Raw genomic sequence first — 23,581 nt, 5'->3', positions numbered from 1 at the left:
CTCGAACTTGGAACAATAAGTTTTCGTGCTACTTGAAATGCTAATTATTAATACCAAAGCTATCAAGGCTTGTTTCGATCGAAGATACGTAACTATAGAATTAAATCTCCGAGATCCTACGTTTAAGGTGGCTAGACAGAGATTCTATATTGAGTTTGTGCTTCACCCTTACTATGAATTAGTGTAATGTAGACCCGCAGTAGGGTAAATCAGAAAATTTTATAATAATTATTTTATTATATTTATTATTTTTAAAATAACTAAAATAGTGTATAATTATACCTATCGTATCACCTAAATATGTGTTAGCTGTATACAATATGGATAATATATTTAACCCTTCGCACTCGACGATTTTTTCGTTACAGGAAAATAGTAATTCGAAGACTTTCTGCCATAAGATCGACTACATTTTTAAAACGGCAAATAAAAATTCGTATCTATCGACGTAGAATTATTTTACTTCGATATTCCACGCATCGTTGGGTAATTATAAATTTGATATATTAATTAACGTCCATCTTTAGAATCTGATTAAATGGCGACTGAGAAGCACCTCTCTAGTGTAAAGGATTAATATATAATAATATTAAATATCTGATGATAGAATACACGAGTCAGAATATTAATACCAAAACTACCAAACCAGTTGTCCCTTCTTTGATTTTCTTTTATATTTTCATTAAAGATACGCTTGAATTTAAAGAAATTAAGATTACCTATCGTTAAGATGGAAAGTAATTACATATACCTAATTTTCTTTGCAACGGTTCTTTAATTATTATTATTTATGTATATTACATATTATAAATCAGTAAGTGAAGTATTAAATGGCGCTATACGTGTGAGTTAGAATGACAGGATTTTGGGTCATTCGAAATGTCCATTACTCAAATAACTATTAGGAGGTAAGATTGGCAAGGGAAGAAAATCTGATCATACATTACTACCATTGATCATAAATAATGGCCACGAGCACTTGCCCGTCCAATCTTCTCCCTTTATTCAAGGATGTGAGAAATTCTTTGGAAGAACTATTCGTCTTTATAATGATTACATGGGAGGGAATAATAACTGTCTAATACGTATGCATTACCTTAATCGCACCTCATCAACCATTTTATACATACCGAAAGCATTAAAAATAATAATATAACATATATTATATTACAGGATGTAACAGATTGATCTACTTATGCAGTCGATTATAACTCATCTGTGTGATTCATATCTAACTCTATACTTTTATTTTCTTTTTAGAAAAGTAATTGAAGATTTCTTTGCTAGAGAAACCTATTTACCAAAATCGTGTTTAATGGAATTCAGAGCTGAAATTCATTTTTATTTATGAAACCCTGAGATCGATAAACCTACAATTATATTTTACTATAGGTAATCTAAATATGCATTTTGTTTCTTTTTTAAATAGACTGTCCTTTTCTAGTTTACAGGTATTCAGAGTTGAAATTCTTTTTTATTTGTAAAACATCTGTGATATCGAAAAACCTATATTTATATTTTCCTATAGATAGCATAAATATGCCTTTTTTTAGTAAACTGTCCTTTTCTAAATACGATTAAGTATCATACAGATACATTTTTACCACCACATAGTAAATATTCCAAACACGATTGCATCGATTTAGTATAAATCGTTGCACTGAATATATAATACATTTTAATGGCCCAACTGAAATATCTATATCGGATAATACGATAATTAATACTTCTCGATGTTCCAATATTTATATTCATCGAATATGCTCTTCCTTCTATTTCCCTATCATTCTAGTTTATAGCAAATATAATCGCGAGCAAATATACTTTTTATTATAAAACTACACAGACACCTCTTAATCCATCTCTCAATCCTAAGCAATCAACATAAATGTGACATCTGATACGCAATAAACTACGCCAAATTGCTTACAATAAACGACCAATAAAGAATAATTTACTTAACGAAATAGCAATTTAGATAGTTGAGATAGTAAAGTAAGATGCTAATGTCAGAGAAAGAAACAAATGAAAACAAGCACATAAATTCTTTGCCTGGATAAGTTTAAGGAATTAATTATTAACTTCCATTATTAATATAATGGAAGAAATATTTGAAAATAATATAATTTATTCCTAGCTATAAAATAGAACGAAAGTGCCAAAAATACGAAACACATACGCTTTCTGTTCACAATGAAAGTCTTTGCTGCTGGCACTTGGGCCATTTACCATTTCAGCTCCACGATTTCATTAATCACTCCCGACTTCTATTCTTGACATAAAGTCGATTACAAGAATATTCAGACACACGCATAATTTCACGTTTACAAGACAAAGAATGTACCGAGTTATGCTAAAACATAGTTAGCACGTTGAACGCCAAGACAGCTTTAGCAAAAGTTCACTGGAGCCAAGATAAAAACATTAGCATTAGTCCAAAATAAATATCTCAAATAAAATCATACGCGATTCTACTGTTCATACACTCAGAAGTGCAACGCATTTCCTATTTATTTCAGTATCACCACGAATTTTTCCCTGCATGTTTACTTGCAGCTATTTTTGTGAAGGGCGCATAATATAAATGTATATCAGTTTATTAGCTGCACAAAATTTAAAAACATACTAAAAACAAGAGAGAATAATTTTGTAATAAATATTGGGTGATTAATAAATTCAAAATTAAAAAAAAAATTTAGTCGAAGTTACCTAATATCTTTTGTAAGTTGCACGTGTGCCTGAATATTCTTTTAACCCTAATATGGACGAGGTTCACCCCTTATAGTATAGTAACCTGAGTTTTCCATACTAAATTCCATAAAGATGAACTACACTCGCATTAGAATAAAATTATATCGAACGTATTTTAATACGTGCAAAATTTGTATGAATCCGACAAATTTTTATAGCATTGTTGACATTAAAATAGATATATATCAAGTAATTAACCCTTTGCACACGGAATTATTTTTCAATTTTGTTGCCAATAACACCCTATCATTTGAAATTTACCTCACAGGACAGTTTCACGATTGCTAATTATTTTGCATAATTTTCTTTACTGATTATATTAATCTTAGCTCTCAAACAATGTAATTTATATTTCGAATTTAAGTGCCTCAAGTAATTACTTATTTTCTGTTCTCTTGTTCAGTAAATAAAAAATAAAAAACATGGAGTGAAACTCGACAAAGGAGTGCAAAGGGTTAATACTAGAAATACTAACCTATAATGAGTAGCAACATGTACTATACACAAATGAAGGTAATTATAGTGGTACGAGAAAGACGGAAAACTATAAACCATTATCTTTGGATCCGAATGAAAGTAAGGATAAATTTCGTGGAAAAAAGTTTATAGAAATTGTTAAAATAAAATATCCGAAACAAGTCATTTTGATCCCTTTGACAGTTCTAGTGTTAACCATTTATATATTCGAAACCTGGACTGTTTAATTGAATTACATATGTACTCCTTCCCATATCGGATACGAGCAAATTTATTTGCTATATCGATCTGCCAGAGCCATTTATCGGCACGAGTACGCTATAACGTTGAAGTATTTGTTCGTTCAGTTTAATATACTAGTGACAACTCGACAATCAGCATTAAAATTTCAGCTCGCGTTGTAATAAGCGATACGACACGATAATCACGGTTTTAAATAATCCGGCAGTTTCGAGCCAACGGAATTGATTTTCACTGAGTAAACGCGAACAAAGCAAGATGTTTGTCCACCGTGTAATTGTGTGCAAAGCTGTTTGCGAGTTACTGTATGAGATTATAATCGACAGGTTAAGGATTCTGTAGGTGAAGATTCTATGGAACTTCTCAAGGGTGACTACTCTTTCTAAGCCATATCATGCGAGGAATATTCGTCATTAACGTGAAATGGCTACTGACACTGAAAATGTCCCTGTTCATTAATTTCATTTATTATAGAATTTTTTGAAGTGAAAATGCCAAATGTCAATTGGCTCAATGGCGTACATTTATAGAATATACGGTTTGCTTGAATTATCATTTATATTGTTGTTACCAATATCTTTTTACGCCCTATCACTAGTTATGTGAAACCGGTATGTTTAATTATTATTATTAATTTTGAAGTTACATGTATTACCTATATACTTAATTTTGTTATTAATATATTATTATATTTTTAACTACGCGTTTAATTTTGTTTAATTGCATTATTATTTACGTACCATTAATCAGCTATTTCAAGTGACACCATCGACGTGAAAAATTATTTTTAAATTCCTACTTCTGCATTATCGTACAAAATGATACTAAACACGAAAATTCGAAAATAATGTGTTACGCAACTTTCACGTGAAACTAATTTTTATCATTCCAATAATTGTTTCATACGTTCTAATAACAAACAACTGCTATTTTGAAGGACGACCGTTAAAGCTCTTATCATTTTCGTGTTTTACGTTCAACATAGAGAGATACTGTTTCGAAGGACGGAAAATTTTTACGATACATTATATGTCATTTAGAGTTATCTCACATTTAAGTATGCAGATAATTATCCTTCGACGAGAAACAAAAATTAAGGAATGTTCGTAATATAATTTGCTTCGTTTTCCTTTCACTAAATAATAATAATAAACACACTAACGCATTATTAAATTCAATAAAGCTATGAATCTATACACCTTTCTTAATTTTGTACCCTCGGTCGCAATTTTATTACTAATCTACGAGATGGTTTATGTATGATACACTATTCACGAAGGCGAATGTGATCAGCGAATTTTCTGACACGTAAAGAAAATTATTGCCAAAATTGCAATGACAATGTGTATTTATATGTATGTTGTTAAATTTAATAGCAACTCGAAATAACATGCGTTATACTTCAAAATACTTCATTATCACAAGTGGACAGCTCATTACACCATTAGCCAGAAGGCTGAATAGCCATACTTAAATGCAGTTCCTGAATTTTATACGATTTTGGCTAACCAGGTCAGTGACCTTTCAACTCTACTCTTAATTACTATATTTACACAGGAGTTTCAAGTAATTCCTAAACGGTATTGAGTTTACCTTGACTCAAACTATTCTGCCTCTCTGATCGATTTGTGGCCTAGATTACGTAAATTGTGAACGCCATGCGCAGATCGACGTAATACTTTAATTAATTCTAACATGGTATCATCGACAAGCTGCCGCCGATTTTTCAATTCAATATAATTGAAATCCATATTACGAAGATATTACAACGGAATATTTATCAGGACAGATCTCACGTGGTTCGGTAATTACATAAATATGTCATTACACCAAGTTGGTGGGAAATTAATTGGCCGACCTGCAAATATTGCTACAATACTTCAAACTCGTTCAAATTTTGTGTCTTATCGTGGAACACCCGTATTAATGACGAATTAATGACTATCACCGAGGAACATTGCTACCACAATATAAAAAGCTTAATAACTATTAATTATATGCCTGGAAAAATTTTAAATGGCCGGAAACATGAATTTCTAGAAATTTATGTAGCGACGAATTTTCTTGTTTACCAAACCGTATTCCAAACTAAATTATGATGTGCATTCCGTACATCATAAACGTCACAAGCGAATGCTCTTAATGATGATCATTAAAACTAGTCTAGTCTACATTTCTGAAATATTAACCCTCTACGTTTAAAATACCATATCATTAGCTCTGATGTAACGCGACAAACTATAAAGCAATGCTATTTCCTCTTAATTTAGGTATACATAGCATCTTAGTATTTTCAAAATAAAATAAAATTTTAAAAATATTTCGCTCTTCACGCTCGTGAAATATATTCGCTATTGTCTTCATAAATGGAGAATAAGTGGGAAAAAATAATGAATGCCATAGTGCGCAAATATATTCTGGTCATAGCAATTAAGATTCCAAGCCTGCTTATTTCTTTTCTCTGAAACAAGTCCAAAAGTATAAATTTCAAATTATAAAAAATATACTGAACTTCACTGAACCCGAATACAGACCTGTTCATCAATCATAAGTGAATTAAATTATCGAAAATTAATTTTTTCGCTAAATCTGATTCGAGACAATTCCCTTTTGTCCTTTACCCTTATAATACACTACTCTAACGATAATATTCAAATTTGAAGACAAATCTGATATCCCATCGCTGCAATTGCATGCATTATTCTAGTACAGAGAGTTAAAGACGACCTTGTCACCACCATTAAATCAAATTCCTAATCTCCAATGAGTCTTCTCATAAATGATTCTACATTATTATACCACGATACAAACGATAAATTTAAATTTCCTACTACTACTCTCTCTCTCTCCCTTCTTTTTTTGAATAAAATGACGTTATAACCACCAGCTTAATTTATCAAAAGAAGAAAAGAAATGTCAACTGGCAGATGGAGTGATTGTTCACGTCGGCCAAACTCGGGGATACCTTTATTTTATTAATAGTGATGGCTCAGGCGGTATACGCAACGCTGCCACGTATATTTATGCAGAAACATATTTATTCATTCTATTCAACCAACAACTACTGACACCAGCATTCATAACGTCATCATCTTCGACAGTCCTATCGTCCTGATCGATTGATCTATAGATTTCTTAGCTCCGCAGAGACAATACCTCGTAAACCTTGCAGAGCCAACGCGAAAATTTTCCAGGTTGCACATACGTATGTATTTACGATTTTTAATTTCTTTAAATGGTACTTGAGAAGAAAGAACTCATTATCGTTAGGAGTTGGATATTTTATGTTATTGTTACCGTAAGCTGGAGAGCTTACTTGCTGCTTGTTGATAGCTTTATTCCAGTGAGAGGTATTATCATCCACCTGTATCTGTTTGCAAGTAATTACCATTTATCCACTGGTAGAGTAGCGCGTTAACGATTATTTTACGTCATTAACCTTTTCTCCACTGGGCTAATTTCTTAACGAGTTAGCTCTACGGATTAATTCGTAACTGTGGATCGAGGAGAGATTTCGTTCTGGAAACGAGTTACGGTTATCTGCACTTTTTTCTCGTTAGGGTAATTTACCGTGCAGCGTTGAGATGTGTACGCAAGTAATCATATAGTTTGTAAATGTTTGCATGCAGAGATAGGTAACATTATTTTGTTATTCAATGCGTTAATAGAATGGTAGAAAGAATATGAATTTTATGGAAATCGGGTGTGATGAAATTTCAGATTGAGATGATGAAAGATTTTTGAAAGAAAATAAGTTCTTGGTATCTATAATGCGAAGAATGCAGTTTAACGCTAAACCTATCAGCCTTAAATGGCCACTTTGGTCACCTGTCTTTGTAATTTCTATTTTCTCTTTTTTAATACGGGTATAATCGATTTTTCAACATCTCCGCGAGTTTCATTTTTCTAAAGCTTTTCTTATTTTATTTCTTCGTTTACTAAACGTTATTTCACTAAACTTTAGTGAGTTTAATGTTAAGAAAGCAGGCAAAAAATGACTCCTAGAACACACCTTGATAGTATTAGAATAGCTAATTACTTGGATGAAAGTAAAATTAAAGGAAAATAACAGAACTGTTTACAACTGGAATGTGGAAAACGTATTAATGCCTTGTTGGGAAAGGATACGATCTTTTCCGCTTATGTAAACATTGTTATAAATTATCGACTTAACGGTGACTAATAACGTGTGTGCAGTTCTATTATTCAGATAGTAGAATCACCAATGTGTATAAAACAGATATTAGAAGCAAGGAGACAGATTGAAGTTATAGTCCGTTACCGACGATAAAAACGGCCACTGCTGGCTGAGAATACAAATGCAGGTGAATAGACGCGTGCAAACCGATTATTCACGCCGACAACGTGCGTTTTGAGAGCTTCAAGAACGTCTAAACTCGTAGAATGTTAAAGTAAAATACTCGTATACTTGATACCATCAGCAGTGCTTTATTTAAGAAGTATTGAAAAATAGATAAACGTAAATTAGACCATCCTATCTACTTCAAATATATTTGATACTGATATAAACATTTAAATTATGATTGTGGGTAGTCTGAGATAATTAAAACTCAGAGTTGAAGAACCTACTGTATATTAAATGAATGTGTCCTGTAATACACCATGATATTCAAAAGGAAATGATTTTATATGAGAAACTAAACTAAGACAACAACTGATTAAGATTAAAGTACATTTTGATAAATAACTTAATAATCTCTACAAAGATTATTTATTATATCTCACTATTTGAAATATTTTTACTTCAACTTGTAAAAGTTACATAAATTAGACCATCCTATTTATTTCAAATATATTTCATACCGATATAAACATTTAAATTATGATTGTGGGTAGTCTGAGATAATTAAAACTCAGAGTTGAAGAACCTACTGTATATTAAATGAATGTGTTCTGTAATACACCATGATATTCAAAAGGATATGATTTTATATGAGAAACTAAATTAAGACAACAACTGAATTAAGATTAAAGTACATTTACTTATTGTATCTCATTATTTGAAATATTTTTACTTCAACTTGTAAAAGTTACATAAATTAGACCACCCTATCTATTTCAAATATATTTGATACCGATATAAACATTTAAATTATGATTGTGGGTAATCTGAAATAATTGAAACTTAGAGTTGAAGAACCTACTGTATATTAAATGAATGTGTCCTGTAATACACCATGATATTCAAAAGGAAATGATTTTATATGAGAAACTAAACTAAGACAACAACTGATTAAGATTAAAGTACATTTTGATAAATAACTTAATAATCTCTACAAAGATTGTTTATTGTATCTCACTATTTGAAATATTTTTACTTCAAGTTGTAAAAGTTACATAATTCTGTTTTCAATTTATTCTTAAAATTATTAAGTACAAATGCAATATTAAAATCTGTTCAGACAAATGTTTTGCTCTTTATACCTAATTAATTTGTTTGAAAAGAGTAGAAGTTTCATTTTGTCTCCACAAAATTATGTAACTTTTAGTAAAGAACTGAAGACAGCAATTGAAATAGTCAAATGCAGATGAAATTACAATTTCCCTAACAAGATGGTATTGGAAAAGCAGTCCCCTATTTTTGTGATTTCCTGTCCTAAGAGAAGCTAGCAATGTTTGCATTCTAGTTCAATTGCATTTTTATAGTGTTATTTAATATTGTTTTAAATACACTTTGTTACATACTTCCCTAGCTAATAGTTTACACCTGAAATACAAAATTATTTACATTTAAAAATTATTTTCACTGATTGGAGAGTTATGAAATTGAAGAATTAACAATAAAATGAATATTTAGTACATAATAATGTGTTTAACTTTTATATTACACGCCAGGTTAATTTTAATGCTCTCATATCCCAAATGTAATAAACAATTTTGATCATTACTTTGAATATTATAATATTCTATTATTAAAGTTGCTTGAGCATCAAAAATAATAGTACAATAATATTCAATAATTGGAAACTATGTAGTTGATTAGAAGTATATTGAAATGATTCTGAGTTTAAAATAATACATGTGGTTTCACTATGATTCATCTTCCCCATAGAAAAACATTTGTACTAAATATTCATGTTGTTTTGTGAGAAAATAAGAAAACTATAATAATAAGACATAAAACTTACATAAATTTATAATATCTTATATAATATAATAAGATATAAAACTTACATAAATTTATATCCCAAAAACCTATCAATGCCCAAAAATATATAAAACTAACTAAAAACTGCTTTCCATCCACTGAAAAATCATAAAATTGTAAATTTCAATAACATTTAATCATTATTAAAACTACTTAGATTCAAACATTCATTTGTGCATAGTTTTCTTTTCTGCACTATTATTATATCTTAAATTACCTTTAGACATTAACATTTTAACTGAAAGCAACGATACCTGGGACGGAATAAGGTGTATTTTGCGGCTGTGGTGCCCAGTATGCTTGACTGATGGCAGGATAATGACTTTTCGATCCAAGGCTGGTCCCGGTATACTGTTTCCTGCTCTTCATCGCCATTGTTGTTTTTTCCTACACGTGCACCGTGCGCGGGAAATTTGAAATGCCTCGCGACTCGCGACGTTACTGCGCAACACTCCAGGCTCCACGAGAATCGAACTTCACAACTATCACTGCAAAAACATTCACCAAGGACTACGAGACGAACGACGTGAATGTTTTTGTTTTCAGTCTACACTTCTTTTCCCCATGTTGACACGTGAAACAAAATGGACGTAACTTTCGTAAATGTGAAATAACACGCAATTGTAAATGATCGAAGAACGATTATTAACTAACGACTCGTTATTTTCTCTGAATAAATTATATACGTTCCTATTACAATTATTACACGTAACGACCCAACACACTCGTAATCTATGTCCGATTTTACAATTATTTTCCCGCAAATGAACCACAGTCTTACGTAATCACACGAACGACGCTTATGCAATGCGCGTGTAGGACAATCGTGACAACAATGATCGCCGATGGTGACGGTGGCAACGCTTGTTTCCGACACTGGCGACGTATCGACCTGACCGGTCGTTCTGATCGCCAATGAAAATAAGATGGCCCGTCTCTGCGTACGGAAACAACGTTTCTTCCATCGATTCTACGACGATTCAACGACACGATCGATCGTGCATAGTCCCGGCGTATCCGCTCGGATTTAACGCCGGCCGATCGCGTGCACTTTAATCTAGAACAAATACGCCGGAATAATGATGGTGGACAAGCCGTCGGCGCGAAGATACTGTGACTCGAGCACTCGAAAATAGATGCCGTCCGCTGTTCCAGGAACTTTTGCTCGCCGTGCCCGTGAATGACGATGATAAGGCACGCGATTGGCAACAACAATCCTTGTATACCGCGCAATTCACCTTCCTCCATAAAACTCTTCGTCACTGCTCGAAGTTATACTATCGACGACACAATCGATCGATCGAATCATCACTCGAGAGACACCGTACGCCATCGACGCGCGCATATACGTTTTCACCCGCGCACACGATCCTCAAAATGTCGAACATGCGCGCGCCTATCACGTTCTCGCATGCACCGCGTGTGTTCACGAGCAAGCGCACGTTGTATATATCGCACAAGAGAAAACACGCGACCGTTGTCTCTACCGGTCGCCGTACGAACGAACGGTAGGACTCAGTTCGTCGCTCGACACTCAACAAGTGAGAGAACCGGCGTTCGCCTCAAGCTTCCACCGCCACTCGTCACTTCGTGCTTCTTCGTGCACTCACGACTGTCCTGTCCCCTTCCTCCTGCCGCGTCTCGCCGACAACTGCCCCCTCTTCTGTTTTCGTTCGAGCACATTCTATCCCTCTCGCGCTTTGCCTTCTCTTCCTACCTTTACCTCTTCCCTCCTACTTGCGTCTTACCGTCATGCAGCTCTATCCCCACCCCTCTTCCTGGTTTCGTGCATCAAACGTTCAATTTCCGCTTATGAGCTTTACGTGAGCATGGAAGTCTACCATTTAACTTCCTCTTGCCTTTGAATTATTTGGCAGACTTTATAAGATTTGTGTCTTATTTTAAGTGACATATGCTTTCAGTAGACGTTTTTGACAACTCTTGTAAACGTGTTCACAGACTTACAGATGAAACTACCATAGCATTTATGTAAACGATGAAATTTCTTTTGCCTTTGTCGAAAATTTATTTTGTAGATAAATAAAAATTGTAGGAACAATGATATGGTAAAAATATGATAACGATTTAATGATATCATTTGATGATATGAAAGATATGTGTAAATAAGTTTATCAATGAAGAGATACAATTAATTTTCTTTTTAAATAAATATTTTAAAAAATTTTGTGAATTTTGTGAAATTATAAAGAGAAACATTAGATATAGACTATATACAGTGTGTTACATTTAATTTTTCATCTATATCACTCCATTGTTATTTAAAGTTAATTAATACATCAAAGCATAAAATGATGTGATATTATTACTTTCTCATTTCTTTTTGAAATTATTTAATATAAGATATTCTATTCATACTATAGTAAATTTATTATCTTATTAATGTACATAAATATGTTTTAAGGCAATATTATTTTATACCTTTAAGGCAAAAAGAGGCTAAAAGTAAAGATTACTTGAACAATATTCTCTGAGTCATAGCTATCTATTGTTATCATTGACTTACACTCATGAATCTATTATATACTGCAAGTCATACGTTACATTTTATCTTGACTATATTTTTTTGTAATAATTGATATAATATCTAATATCGTAATGAATATTGAAATCAGATTTCCTTGAAGTCAACTAATATAAATGGTTTTAGATAAAAGAAAAGAAACATCATTATACATATGTTTCTTTTTACTTTAGTTTTTACATTAGTATCATAAAATTTCACCAATAATTAAAATAATATTTGTGTACTACATCATTTTATGCTTCTCATTGTATATATTAGTAATTTATAAATCTATATTTAAACACAGAAGTAATTTTTTAGTTTTAAATGAGTGGCATGACAAATGAAAAATTATGAAGAACCTTTCTTACAATAATTTTACAAGATATTCATATTTAGAATCTTAGATGCATTACATTTACTGAGTTCTTCACACTTTCCTACTCATTTCTTCCATTTTTCAATCCTTCTCAAAAAATGATATCATAATCGTTCTTTACCTTCAAAAATGTTCCTCCAAGATAATAAAAAACATAAAATTCCATTTATATCCATACATATCTTGTTATTCAACTTTTATCCAAATTTAATTACCCTATTTACTTTACAAAATGTACCAATAAATTTGATCCCATCCAAATGTATTCAGCTGCGCAATTGCCGAATTTTACGTAAATCCGTTTATCAATAAAATCTAAAATAGCCACAATCAAACGGATTTCGCGACGAACGATTTACTTTGACGCATCGCGTCCACGTTCCTTCAACGCTTTCGATCCCCTTCCCTTCCTAGCCGCGACAATTTACGAGATTAGATCACATCGCGTTCTAACTTAATATGTTCCCAGCATTAAGACCACACCGAATCATCCGAGGAAAACAGCACGACCGATTGCGAGCCAACAGAAGATCGCACGACCGGCCAGAGACACGCGCACGTGACTCTCTTCGTGCGTGAAACATCGTGGAATATACATAAGCCGCGTGTATTTTGCGTTTAACGAAAAAGAGGAAGCACTGCCTAGCTGTGCATTGGACACAGAGTGATGATGCACGACACGAGCACATTGTTGGAACGCTGTAGTATAGTTCGTCTGTGTTGCAAGACGCTCGTTGAACGAGGTATACGGCAGCGCCATATAACCTAAAAGTAGCATACTGTGCGTTACAAAACTCAGTCTCTCGTTGCAGTGATTTTGAAATTCAAAACGTGTTTAGAATACAGATATCAGTGGCTGTAAAACAGTATTATTTTCTACTCCATGTAATAATACGTTGCAATCATCATTTCGAATAAGTAAAGAATTCTGAACATGATTCGAATTGACAGAAACAATTTCACATGTGCATCGACGTTTATAAGTGTGAGTGAAGCGATTGGGAATATATTAAAATGTTTTAGAATTATTACCTGGCTTGGAATTTCGAATTGCAAGAATCCACGTGTTCAATAGCGTCTTACCAATCGTGAATAATAAAATCAAATATTTACCTCGTTTATATTTCTGTATCTCGCCATTACTGCTTCAATCAATCTTGGAATTTGTATTATTAGATTTGCTCTCGTGTTTCTTGCTATTTAGCACCATGTTGTAAAGATACGTTTTCATGTGGTTTTTATTGTCGTAATACAAACTGACATGCGTTTTATAATCGTAGCAACTAAACGCCGCTAGAGTTCGCTAATTTCCTTGTCTAACATTGCAAATGCGCGCGCATATAGATAACGTTTGAATGTTCAGTGCAGTATCAATAGATTGAAAAAAGGTGTTCTTTCGAGTTTAATACAATGGCTTAATAGAGACAAATTATTATCGTCTGTGATTAGATTTGACATTTGAAAAGTATCCAATATAAACGTTTACAAATATTTATTAGAAATGTGTCTTTGGTAAATATCTGATTTTAAAACGAGGCCTAATTCTAACTGATATTATATCTCACTTTAATAAAGCAGAGTGACAGACCTAGTATGAAAATAGGATACAGTGCGAACTATGATATAGCGAGATCGTAAATTAAACCATTAGGAAGCAACACTGACTGATGTTGCACTCTGTTTTAGGGTTTTGCGCAATGAAAAGAGGGCGCCATATGTTTGAAGACTTTTCATTTACCAGTGGAGAAATAAATATTAATACTACGTGCATTAATAAACCTGAAAATAAAGAACAAGTGTGACCTAAGTATATTTGAATATATTTAAACGTATATAATATTACGATATTATAAAAATATCTAAAATGTATATTACACATAAATAAGTGTATTTGAATATATTATTCAAATATATTGTATGAAATATATATCCTGGATTAAATTGAAAACTGGGTTAATTACTTTTATATATTAGCCTGTACATGGTTTCAGGTACTTATCTGCTCATATTTCTGCCAATTTACCTGTCTTGAAATTCGAAACATGTTTACTTCACTCCTGACTGATTTTACGACCTCTGTCATGGTCTCTATTATACTACTCATAAAGGAATGCGGAATAATAGAATTTGATATTATTGTTGACAAGTGCCCAAAAGGTATATTATTGTATCTATCGATTGCTGTCTTATACACTCTATCTATGCTATCACATAGAATTTTATTTTTTATTTTTATTTACGTCAAATTTTATTCCCTATCTCAGTTTTAAATATTTCTTTCCACTTTTTCAATATTTCAAATATTTCTTTTATTTATTTAATAACGTTGTGTTCGTTGGGCCAGTCGAATTTTTCCTCGAAGTCTTACATAAGTAATTACACGATGTTTACAAGAGAGGAAAGAAAGATTACGAGATAATACCAATGAAATAACAAATTGTTGCAGATATAGTAATTAAAAAAATTACATTACATTAACGAGTATGCTGAAGATTTCGCACGGAAATCTTTATTGTATAGAAATATCTGAAAGATTGTTATCGAGGGAACGAGATGTACGAATTAATTACAAAACAAAATGTGTAATGGAAACACATAAGTATATGCAAATGCGTTTTACTTTCAATGTGCCTCTGGTGTGACGTGGAGCGAACAGATATAATAGAATTCATATGCATTATATTCTCGATGGAACGATATTCGTGTACGAGAAGAATCACTTTGTTTAGTTAAGTAACGCGATGATGGACTGAAACATTGATCCTTGGGAACGAATATCAGACGTACTAAATAGTGGGTGTTTTTCGACGAAGTAAGATCAAACGTTTATGTAAGCTGTGCGACCTCGTGTAATAATGAAAAAGGAAGAACCGAATTAGAATTCGGTATTTGTATGATGAAGACTATGAGATAAATTAGGTGTTATCAAGTTCACCATTTCCCATTTGCAATATCCACACTGACATTTCGATAAGCGATATAAAAGATTGAACGAATTTAATTACATATGACATAATTGAAAAAAGAAATCATTAAATGAAAAAGGACAAAGATAATTATAAATGATCAAGTTTCAATTTAATTCTTTCAATTCGTTGACCAATTCGTTGTAAGGCTGAAATTATTTTGCCTTGGCTGCGTTCACAAGCATTATACCACTTGTTACATAATACCAAGATTGAACCTTCAATTATCTCGCATAAAAAAATAGAAATAGAATTATCTCATGCAAGCCTCAACGCAAGTTTGTATTCCTTGAAGAGACGTTGAAAATATATTTTAATCGATTAATTGTAAAATAAGGAATCAGCAAATTTAAATAGCCAATGTTCCTTATAAAATTCAATTCGAGCCTCCTTGCTGCTAAACAAACGATTTAACAGTATCTGATTTATGAAGGAAGAGAACACGAATTAATTAATTGCTGCTAAACGACCAACTGAACAGTGTCTGATTTATGAAGATGGAGAACACGGGTTAATTAAAAACAAAAATCTGAATTACCTTAAACAAACGTTATGTATCTCAGTTGTAACTAAAATTTCACTTAATTATCTGAAGAAACATAAATCTTCCATTATTCTTCCCATGAACCAACAGTGCACTCGGTGCCTCTAATCGCGAAAAAGATAATTAAATTTCCTGCTCTTATTAAGCCACGCCATGCATCCACATGTTAAGACGCGAATCGGAATCTGCACGTTCCAGCGACGAAGCAAAATGTCACGCTTTGGAAAAAGAACAAAAGGGGGGAAGAAATTGTTTTCATTGCTGTACGGTGTCCAATGACGAAACCAGTGCAACAGCGGCAAGGTTTAAACTTAAGCTTATAAAAGTTGGCGAAACATTCGCGCAGCTGACGCGAAATGGTAACTGATAACATCGACACGGCTTGTTATCCGGTACATGTCACGTTACTCGTCGAATCGGACGAATCACAGGAACCTGCATTCACGATTCTACCTGTGTTCTCAGCTACAGACTCCTTGTTTCCGTTGCGCCAGATTTTGGCTGGTAGGTTGCAGCACAAAACGCTCGCGGAAAAATAAAACTGCTATTACACAACAATGCGCTAGCATTGTTTCGAGACCAGTTACGCTTCCCAACAACCGTCACGCGATCTGCTCTTATTTTTCACAAATTTTCGAGTATTGTTTTTAGTTCGTCAATGGGGCAAGAATCCATTGTTGGAGGGGATTAAGCTGTCCTGGTTGAGAAAATGAAAATAACTGCATTTCGTGTGATTGAACTGTATGAAATACTGTGCAGTGAAAAGAGTGGATACAAAACCAGAGATTTTATTTATTTATTTATTTATTTTTTTTTTGAAAGGTTGTTACTGCAAAAATTGTGTACATTACTTTATTTTCCTTGGAGATTTAGTCTCATTGAGCTGTATGAAATACTGTGTAGTAAAAAGGGTGGATACAAAACCAGAGATATTATTTCTTTTTTTTTTTTTTTTTTTTTTTTTTTTTTTTTTTTTGAAAGGTTGTTATTGCAAAAATTGTGTAGATTATTTTATTTTTTTCGGAGATTTAGTCTCATTGAACTATATGAAATATTACGTAGTAAAAAGGGTGAATACAGAACCAGAGATTTTATTTTCTATGAAAGGTTGTTATCGAAAAAATATCGTGGAATATTTTTGATACGTATGAATTATATTTTTTACCTTTGTTGGAGATTCCTCTGTTAGAAGATTATATTTTATAGCAGAAAATGGAAGATAGCTTAATATTACAAGATTTGGTATATTATTATATATATTTTGAATGTAATTGTCAATTGATTTATTTATTTATTAATTAAGTTTGTCGTTTAATTATCACAGCACCCGGATTTATATATATAAATGTTTGTGATTCTCTAAAATAAATATTTTTATAATATTAAAATATTTATGTGAATATCCAAATTAAATATATACATTTTCCAAAGCTAGAACAGTCTCTAATTTTATAAAATATTCGGTGCTTTATTTTTAACAAATTAACCCTTTGTACTCGAGAAGTGACTTTCAGTCACCATTTCATAAAATTTGGAAGATCGATATTAATTAATATATCAAATTTAATGTAATATAACAGTATGCGAGGTATTGAAATCAAATAATTCTACAATTTTATTATTATACAATTCTTTACTTACTGCTCAAAAAAGTATGGTCAGTTTTTTAATAGAGAATCTTTAATTTTCTACTCTCCTCTAGTCAAAAAATCATCCAGTACAAAGGGTTAAATTTCTGATATACTTATGTATTAAAATTGCTTGAACCAAAACCGAAATTTCAATTAAAATCGAAGATTTTGGGTATAAAGACGTTGAGACGATGGCTAAAGAAAAATTGATAAAACTCCAAAATATACGTAATAGTATCATATTACTCGAAATTATAATAACGTGACAAGTTAATGTTTCAAATGCCCAAGGAACGGTACCTCCCTAGGAGCAGTCTGCCTTTGACACACCAGGCAAAGATGAGTAATTGTATTTTGACATCCGTAATTGAGTTAAAATGATACGCTTCAACGTTGATAAACGATAATTGATATTTGCGATGCGTGCGGCACTAACCCGACATGGAAAATATATATATGTACCGCGTGGCCAGAAATATAATTGTGCTTGTTTACGAGGAAGGTTCGGTGCCAGCAGGCACCGAGTTGATGAGTCACGGGTATGGTTGATTATCATTTCGATGTGGACACTCATTTAGCCAGAGATTCTTGTTCCACACCTGAAAGTGGCCGATAAAAATCTACAGGAGATTTCAATTTGAAATATTTCGCAGAGGAGATGGTATACGAGATGCGAGTGGAGAAAATGCGGAACACGTAATATTAATTTTTTAATTGAATTCCGAAAACTCTATATGACTCGTGAGATGTTACATAATATACAGAGTAACGAAATAACGAATAAAAAATTATTTTATTATACGTAGAGGGAAATGTAGCGATAAAAATGAAGACTGATATGGTTATACATAAACATAAAATTGTCGATATACTAATTCAGAATATGCTAAGTGTAAAAAATATAGTAGGAAGAAAATGTTGAAAGTTCCTTTGCTCCGAATTTTTATCATAACATTAAATAGCTAAATAACTAAAAAATGATTATGCTGTAGATCTATAATAATTAACCAAATTCAATGGTTATCACAAATTCCTAAATGAAAAGTTAAAAACTAAAAAATAAATTATTACATACACCGTGTACATCTTCTCTCTACGTTTAAAACCTTTTATCAGTGGGCATTACTGTCAAATATATTTTCTATATTCGTTTCATTAATAAATGAACATTCGTATTAAAGAATACAGAATAATTCTATATTTTTCCTTTTTTCCCTCACTTCTAACATTTTCGTTACCAAGCAGATATAACATCAAAGACGACTAAAATTTAAGACACCTACTAAAAATTTCGGAAGACATTTTTATACGCATTTTGTTCCATTCTTCACGCTTATCTTCTTCAGCCTTCAGGTATATCTTGAATAATGTACATCGTGAAAGAACATACCGTATAACCAGGAAACAACGGGACCGGTCGTTACCAGTTCTTCAATTTGCTTCTTTTCGGTTAATGTATTTTGTAAGAAGCAACCCGTTTAGAATAATCGATCTTTCATCGAGCTACTGAATTATTTAAAAGTGACACAAAACGGTTATATACCATGCAAATTTCTTTCCTTCCATGGTCGTTCTATTTCTATTGTTGTGTTTATACCTTGTATGCACTCGCATGCGTTTCTTCGTTGTTTTCACATCATAGAATTGATGAAACAAAATAACAAGAAAGAGCGCCACGTCAAGAGGTATACAAATTTCATTTAATTACTTTGCAATTAAAATATGGCACATCGTAAACGTGTGAGATGCAAATTTTAGATGTAATTAATTAAAATTCCTGCAGAACGCTGTTTATAAGTGATTCTACGGGCATTTTGTATGTCGTGTAACTTGTTTCTTTCATTATGGCAACAGTGCAGAAAAAAGAACATAGGTGCTTATTCAGAAGAGAATAAACATGATATTAAACTACGTAGTGTTTACATGGCTATGCAGCATTGATGAAAATCGTTATATAATTCTGTGACCTCTTCTAAACCAATTAATTTGCATATAATCTATTTTAACTCGAACCTTGCTTATTTCGTAACGCAAATAATAATAACAGCGAATTATGAAGTAGATAAGCAGTTTTATAATTGGTCATGACTGAATATTATAAACATCAAATTTGGTACTCATAAATTCGAGTAACCTGTATACAATATAAACACAATAATCTATATAATACGACGTTTAACATTAATATAATAATTTTCACCGACCACTGTGTTATTTAATAATTTTTACCCACGTCACACCATAATTGTATTTTAACCACACGATTAAAGCATAATTTTATAACCGACCCATAATCATGCGGATAATTTCAAATTTTCATCCCCGTTTTATCTCGTTCTCGAAAGCATTTAAAATCAACGAGAAATTAAAAAGAAAAAATATATGTCTAAATAATGAATTTCTATATTCTATATTAACTAGAAATTCTATATTTTGTCACGAATATTTCGACTCACTCCGGCATCGAGAGTCCACATTATTTCCAGTTACAACAAAGTTACCTGACCATTATGTGCACGCTTCTTGCAAGGAAAATGAAATTTCATCGTAAACGCCAAGGTAAATAATTCCGCCTTCGACGGGTTAAATATACGATGAACAGACGATCGCGGTGTGTATTCACGTCTGTGTGCTACGATTTCACGGCGAAAACACCGATAAATCGATCATCGTTTCTGTTTTTAGTTCCCTGCACAGCGGGTTACTTTGCAAATCAATTCTCCTAGGCGAGAGATCTGCTGCCGAGGCGCGATGCACGCAGCTGCCTGTTAAATCGATGTTCATTGATAAATCATCGAGCCGCGAGGAGCTGTCGTCGTGGTAATTATCAGTGGGAAAAACGGAGTTTCCAAAAAAGAAAAATCGATTCTTAATATTCCGCGAGGACGGCTAAAACTACGTGGATATCGAAAAATTATAGATTAGGAATAGCTCAAGCGTACTGACGTTGAAAATCTCCCAAACCTTTCGCGAGAATATATTTTTAAAATAGATGCTGTTTTAAACATGGAAATTGGGTAAGCAGTGGTTTATCTCCTGTCTGTTGCTTTTGATTACTTGACTAATCTTTCAATGAACGATTTTTGCTTTCTGTAATTATTGGAGAATTTGATGGTGAGTTTATCAACGTGGATGCAGATAGTTTCGTGAAATGAGAGCCCTGTCTCATGCTAAAACTATTAAATTAGGGTAAAACTATTGGCTGTCTATGACGCTAGTATCGTTGCATTTTAGCTGCGTATTCTCACAAAACTAGAAATAGTCATAGAATATGTTATATAATTACAGTAAACACAGTTCCATGAAGATAAGCGCAACGTTGTTTCCTAGATCTTCGCTTCAGTATTGAACGAAAACAAAACTGAACTAAACCCCGGTTAAAAAGATCTCGGTACCTATCACAGTACAGTCAAACGAAAATTCGAGCCAAGAAATAAAATCCAGAAACAGAGCTAACTCCCACACCATGCATCTCATAAAGCTCAGAAGTTAGATATATATGAAACAATCTCACCTCAACAATGGGGAAATTCCCATCCTGCTCGAGCAATTTACAAGAACTGTCAGTTCTCAATTTATTTCCACCTCTCTTCTTCTTGCCGAAAAAAAAGAAGAAAAAAAAAGAAAAATAATAAATCATTCCCGATACTTCAGCGCCCAACTCTGCCGTGAATCTCACCAGGTTCCTATATACAATTCAAAACACTCCAACACAATGGTCGTTCCACTAACCAAACCCTCGATCGCGTGTTTACAAAAGAGACCTCCGTTTCTCTCTTCCACATTTTAATTCCACGCAAGAGGGGGCGGGGGAGAGGGCAAGAGAGAAAAAGCAGAGGCAGACGCGGGTAAAGGACCGGCGTCGATGACTACTACTGGTCGATTCACACAGGGCACGGGGTCATCGCTGCCATCGCGGTTTCATGGATATTTGTGGCCTCACCCAGCCCCTCCGCTGCCCCGGGCAACGACGTCGATGATGCATTATTTATACGCGGCAGCGCGTATCGCATACATCGTCATCATCGAAGTGACGCATTATCGATGAGGATCCACGCGTCGGCGACGCTACAACTCGCAGAGAGACGTCTCGGTGCACCGGATATCGGCCACCGAGACGATTTTTATTTTTCCAACCACGATTCCACCGTATCTACCCATTCTTCCGTGTCTATCGAATCGTGCCGGTTCGTAGATCGAATAAATTTGATCGTACCATGGATCGCGATTGGATCTGTCCTCTCTAGCCACAGCGAGGCTGTCTTTGCTCGAAATTCTGCTTTCTTTTCTTCTCGATTTTTCTTTCCCCGTTTACCGACCCGGGAATCCAATGTAAGGAAATGTGAGACTGTTGCGGAGCATGCTTACATTTCCTACGTGCAACAACTGAGAGATATATACACAGTTTATTTGAAACGTTTAAAACGATATGGTACACGTAGCGAAGAGGATATTACGATATCATATGAATAAAGTCAGAAAATTGTTTAATGACATACGCGTGCGGTATCTATTACACGTTTATCGTAGATACGAACCGTGGTGGCGCTAGTGAGTTAAACGGAAAGTCGTCTTAAGGCTCACACGCAACAGAAGACCAATCAACACTGTACCCTTACTATTGCTGCTTTTGGCTAATATTACAAGTCATGCGAGTTTGCTGTTTAACAATTATACATTTATTACAAATTATAATATGCACATGTCACAAAAAGATTACAACGATTAGGTATGTGTGGTGAAATTTCTCTTAATACTATTATTATCTCGTCACTGTCTACTTTCACGCTTTTCATAACAGACTGACTCTCTTCCTAACATATTGGCTCTGACCTATAACAATTGCACAATACCACGCATTCTAGATATTCCATTCGCACCTTCAAAAACATACATATCTACATTCGTACCATCATTCCACCTCACATACTCGCATTCACGCTAATAAAACCAAATCCACAAGTCACCTAAGTGACATTTTTATGATTCACTAATGGTACAGTCTAAATACTAATCTTTCAAGTCCCTTCTTGTTATTACACTCGAGTATTTTCATGTTCGTATGTAAGCATTTATAAGTATCATTGAAAAAGAGAATATATTGCTTTCTTTCGTCAGAAGCCAAAACTTGTATAAGATTTCAGAAAATTAGAAACCGATGCAGCATGGGACCTTGTTGCAACGAATTTTATGAAGATTCGATGAGAATTGTGGAATAAAAATTTTCCTAACCTAAAAATCGGTCGTGTCGCGCGAAGATGGCAAATGGGCAATGGCCGCCGACCGATACGCACGAAATGCGTAGAGTTTGGCACCGATTACCAACGTTCAGCTGCACAATACCGATAAGCAATGAGTCGAGCGCATAGATGCAGCGAAAGAAGCGAGAGACAATGCGCACGTTCCATTATTCATGGCCGCATTTGCTTTCTTAGTAGGGATCTCTTTTCAGAAGGCTCCTTAACATAGGAATAGCACGGCTAGTCCTCGAATAGAAACGATAATAACCTTTTAGGTAGATTTTTATCAAGTCCCGCGTCTGGTCTGGACGACTGCTCGGCAGATTCTTCGCGTGGACGGTTCCTACGAATGAATTCATTTGAAAAGTCCGCCCTGTTGTGCAGCTCGGTTAGCGGCCTATTCTTCCAGTGTCTTCATTATTTTGCAAATGATCGCTTTTGTAAAGGGTATTTCACTTAGAACTGTTTTCTCCTACATTTTGTGTTTGTTTGCTGTTCCGTTTGGGAGACACTTCGGGGATGAAAATTATATCGTTTGAAATTCTTTCTAGTGCATTTAGCGCAGTTGCTTTCTCGGAGAAAATATCGACATTTTTTCGAGGACTTCTTCAAGGACTGTTCTTTCTTATTTTCTATTTACTGTCTATAGAGTTGTTCGCG

The 23,581-nt window shown here is 33.5% G+C and overlaps 1 protein-coding gene across 5 annotated transcripts in view; it reads right to left on the bottom strand.

Moving 5' to 3' along the window:
* LOC108553119 (CUGBP Elav-like family member 2) overlaps window positions 1-23,581 on the bottom strand; it is a 173,037-nt gene that overhangs the window by 111,208 nt on the left and 38,248 nt on the right. For 4 of the 5 annotated variants that reach the window (XM_017907886.1, XM_017907887.1, XM_017907889.1 and 1 more), the window contains exon 1: window positions 9,892-11,165. The exons of the other annotated variant lie outside the window; for it this stretch is intronic. In XM_017907886.1, coding sequence (XP_017763375.1) covers window positions 9,892-10,012 — 121 coding nt within the window. In that variant the 5' untranslated portion in view covers window positions 10,013-11,165. Of the gene's footprint in view, window positions 1-9,891; window positions 11,166-23,581 lie in introns of those variants that run through there. 5 annotated transcript variants of the gene reach the window in all.

Source organism: Eufriesea mexicana, unplaced genomic scaffold (assembly GCF_001483705.2).
Source record: "Eufriesea mexicana isolate 0111107269 unplaced genomic scaffold, ASM148370v2 scaffold9405, whole genome shotgun sequence".
Classification (NCBI taxonomy): Eukaryota; Metazoa; Arthropoda; class Insecta; order Hymenoptera; family Apidae; genus Eufriesea; species Eufriesea mexicana.
This window is presented reverse-complemented; position numbering and strand designations above follow the sequence as displayed.